The following is a 2797-nucleotide window of genomic DNA, read 5'->3' as shown; positions in this document are numbered from 1 at the left end:
TTTTTTTTGTTAAATGAATATCATATTTTTCTAAAAGATACAAAAAATGCTAAAAAAAGTAGCATAATGGGAATAACAAAACATACTGTTTTCTTAAGAATAATAGTACCTGTACCTTGTATGCTTCTTATAATTTCATTATTTAATATAAATACTGTTTTACTTTCTTCAATAAGTTTATTTTTTGTATCTTCGTCTAATGTTTCCGCGATTTTATTCATAGTATCACGCATATGTTGTTTAAGTTGAAAAATATTACTGTTTTTAAAATTTGTAATATTATTACCATTCATTTGATATTCTTTAAATGGCCAAATTTTTTGCATAAATTCCCTTTTTTTACGTAAAATAATTCCACCACTTAAAAGGCCCATGTACAAATGATAAATATATGCTATTAGTAAAATAGGTTCTGTATCTTCAATTTCTTTTAAATGAATCAAATATTTAGTAACACTATCTCTGGAATTTATAAGAATATTAAATATTAATGAAACCTTGAATTAGGATTTTATTGATTATATCAAATAGTCTAAAAATGTTAACGAGTCATTTTAATATTCTATTTATTATGAAATATTTTTAAATAAAAATTTGTAAATATTGTAGAAATCAATAGAATCCTGATTTTTAAGGGATTTATAAATGTATTTATTATATATTAATAATTATTGTTAATATAAAATATATTAATAATTATTACATATCAATAATTTTTGATAAATATAATAAAAATATTGATATTTATATTATTAACATAACATGCATAACATATATCTATATATAAATGTAAAAATATCATAAAAAAATATTTACCGAAGATTAAGATTTTTTTTCCATTCTTTTCCTAAATAAAATTCGAGATCAACTTCAAATGCTTCAGTTCGACGAAGTTCTTCATGCAAAAATAAACCTATTTCTGTATCTTTCCATCTTATCATAGCAAGTTCCAAATATCGAAAAACTTCATAAAAAACCAAAAGACCATCTGCCCATACAGAATTATCAAGAAATCCTTTTAAAATTCAATTTTTAGTTAATTTAATATTCTATTTTATTTTTTATATAATTAATTACTATTTTATTTACATAATAATTTTAGAATAAATATTTATTAATCAATACAAATAAAATATAAATACTATATAATAGAGAAATAAAAAATTCAAGAATTATAATGTATTAAAAAATCTATAAAATTTATTAACCTATATATAATTACAAATAAATAAAAATTAAATATAATGTAATTAATTAAAAAAATTATATCTTACCAAATGCTAATTTTGCATTCACTAATGAATCACTAATTGAATGAATTTCTTTTGTAGCTTTTCGCATTTTTTTACAAAATGTATCTTGATTATTAGTTTTCATTCTTATGAAGTTAATATACGACTTTATAAAAACACAACATTTAAGAAATCTATATTATCATTTTGTTTTTAATTTCTTAATATTCAAAATAATATGAGTTGTAATTATTAAGTTAACAAACAATATTTCATATTTGACATTCACATAACGCATAATAAAAATGCAATCGGATATTCTGAAACATCATGGGACTACAAGAGTAAGATGTAAACACAAGATGGCATTGTATTCGTAAAAAAAAGAGAGATAAGAAAAAAAAGAAAGAGAAGAAAAAATGAAACAAACTGAATTAAAAATTATAAGAATTAATAAAACATTATGATGAAAAAAGTTTAAAAAAAAACTAATAATTTTTATATTTAATATATTTATTTTATATTTAATATATATATTTCTATTATTATTCTTATATTAATATTAACATTTAAAATGAAAATTGCAATATATATTGTATATATTGTATCATTCGATTAAAAATTTTTGTAAAACAAAAACACAGTATAATTTTTGAACAAAAATATAATTTAATATTTAATATAACATATATAGTTAGTATATTTAACAGAATTATTATCATATGTAATATTTATTATATAAAAAAATTGCAATATAATTTCAATATATAATGTATAAATTAAAAATATAATAAAATTTCAATATATAATGTATATATAATGTAATATAATGTATAATATTTTGGAAATTAATTCTAGAAATCAAACTAAATACAAATGTTATAATGATATATAAAAATATCAAGTGAGATTTATTTATTAAATTATAAATAATACAAGACGTTTGATGAAATTAGATTAGATAGAAATAGATTGAAATTGCTGTCTCCGTTATATCATTATCGCAATTTATTCTTGTCTTGTTTCATTTAACATAAATTTAAATTATTTATAAATAATAATTTGTAAATATTAAAACTTGATTGATATTTTATATATCAATTTTATGTACTTATATATATATACATATTTTTATGTTTGTTTTGACTTTATTAAACTTCCAAATGTATTCTATGAATATATTAATATATTTGTGCATGCGTGCGTGCATGTATGCACATGTGTGTATTATGTATGTATTAATGTTACTTTATATATATAATATAAATATTTTAATATATTATTTATTATATAAAATATATATATATTTCTTTTAATTAATTGTTCTCTGATTTATTTAATTTTATTTATCTTCGTGTTTTTAAGTTTTCTATGTTTGTTTTATTTTATTTTTAATTTTTTGGAAATCATATTATATACATTATAATCACTGATCATAAGTTTCAATCAAAATGTATTTAATTTCATTTAGAACTATGTAAGTTTTTATTCAAATTTTTTATTTTATTAAAATTTACTTTTTGCTAGTGCTATAGATGATTATTTCTTATGTTTATTATTTTATT

General features: G+C 17.5%; 1 protein-coding gene across 2 annotated transcripts; it reads right to left on the bottom strand.

Moving 5' to 3' along the window:
* Window positions 1–1591, bottom strand: Ho (heme oxygenase). 2 transcript variants are annotated; one of them, XM_006560830.3, is made up of 3 exons: window positions 1275–1584; window positions 817–988; window positions 1–462 (listed from the first exon to the last, which is right to left on the bottom strand). In XM_006560830.3, the coding sequence occupies exons 1-3, from the start codon at window positions 1375–1377 to the stop codon at window positions 21–23; spliced, it is 717 nt and encodes a 238-aa protein (XP_006560893.1). In that variant the 5' UTR covers window positions 1378–1584; the 3' UTR covers window positions 1–20. The 2 variants fall into 2 exon arrangements, with proteins under 2 accessions (XP_006560893.1, NP_001011641.1); NM_001011641.1 differs by having other exon boundaries at window positions 9–462; window positions 817–1015; window positions 1275–1591.
* Between the last annotated feature and the right edge of the window lie 1206 nt (window positions 1592–2797).

This window comes from Apis mellifera, linkage group LG7, assembly GCF_003254395.2.
Source record: "Apis mellifera strain DH4 linkage group LG7, Amel_HAv3.1, whole genome shotgun sequence".
Lineage (NCBI taxonomy): Eukaryota > Metazoa > Arthropoda > Insecta > Hymenoptera > Apidae > Apis > Apis mellifera.
The sequence above is the reverse complement of the archived record's forward strand: the minus strand, read 5'-3'. Positions and strand labels throughout refer to the sequence as shown.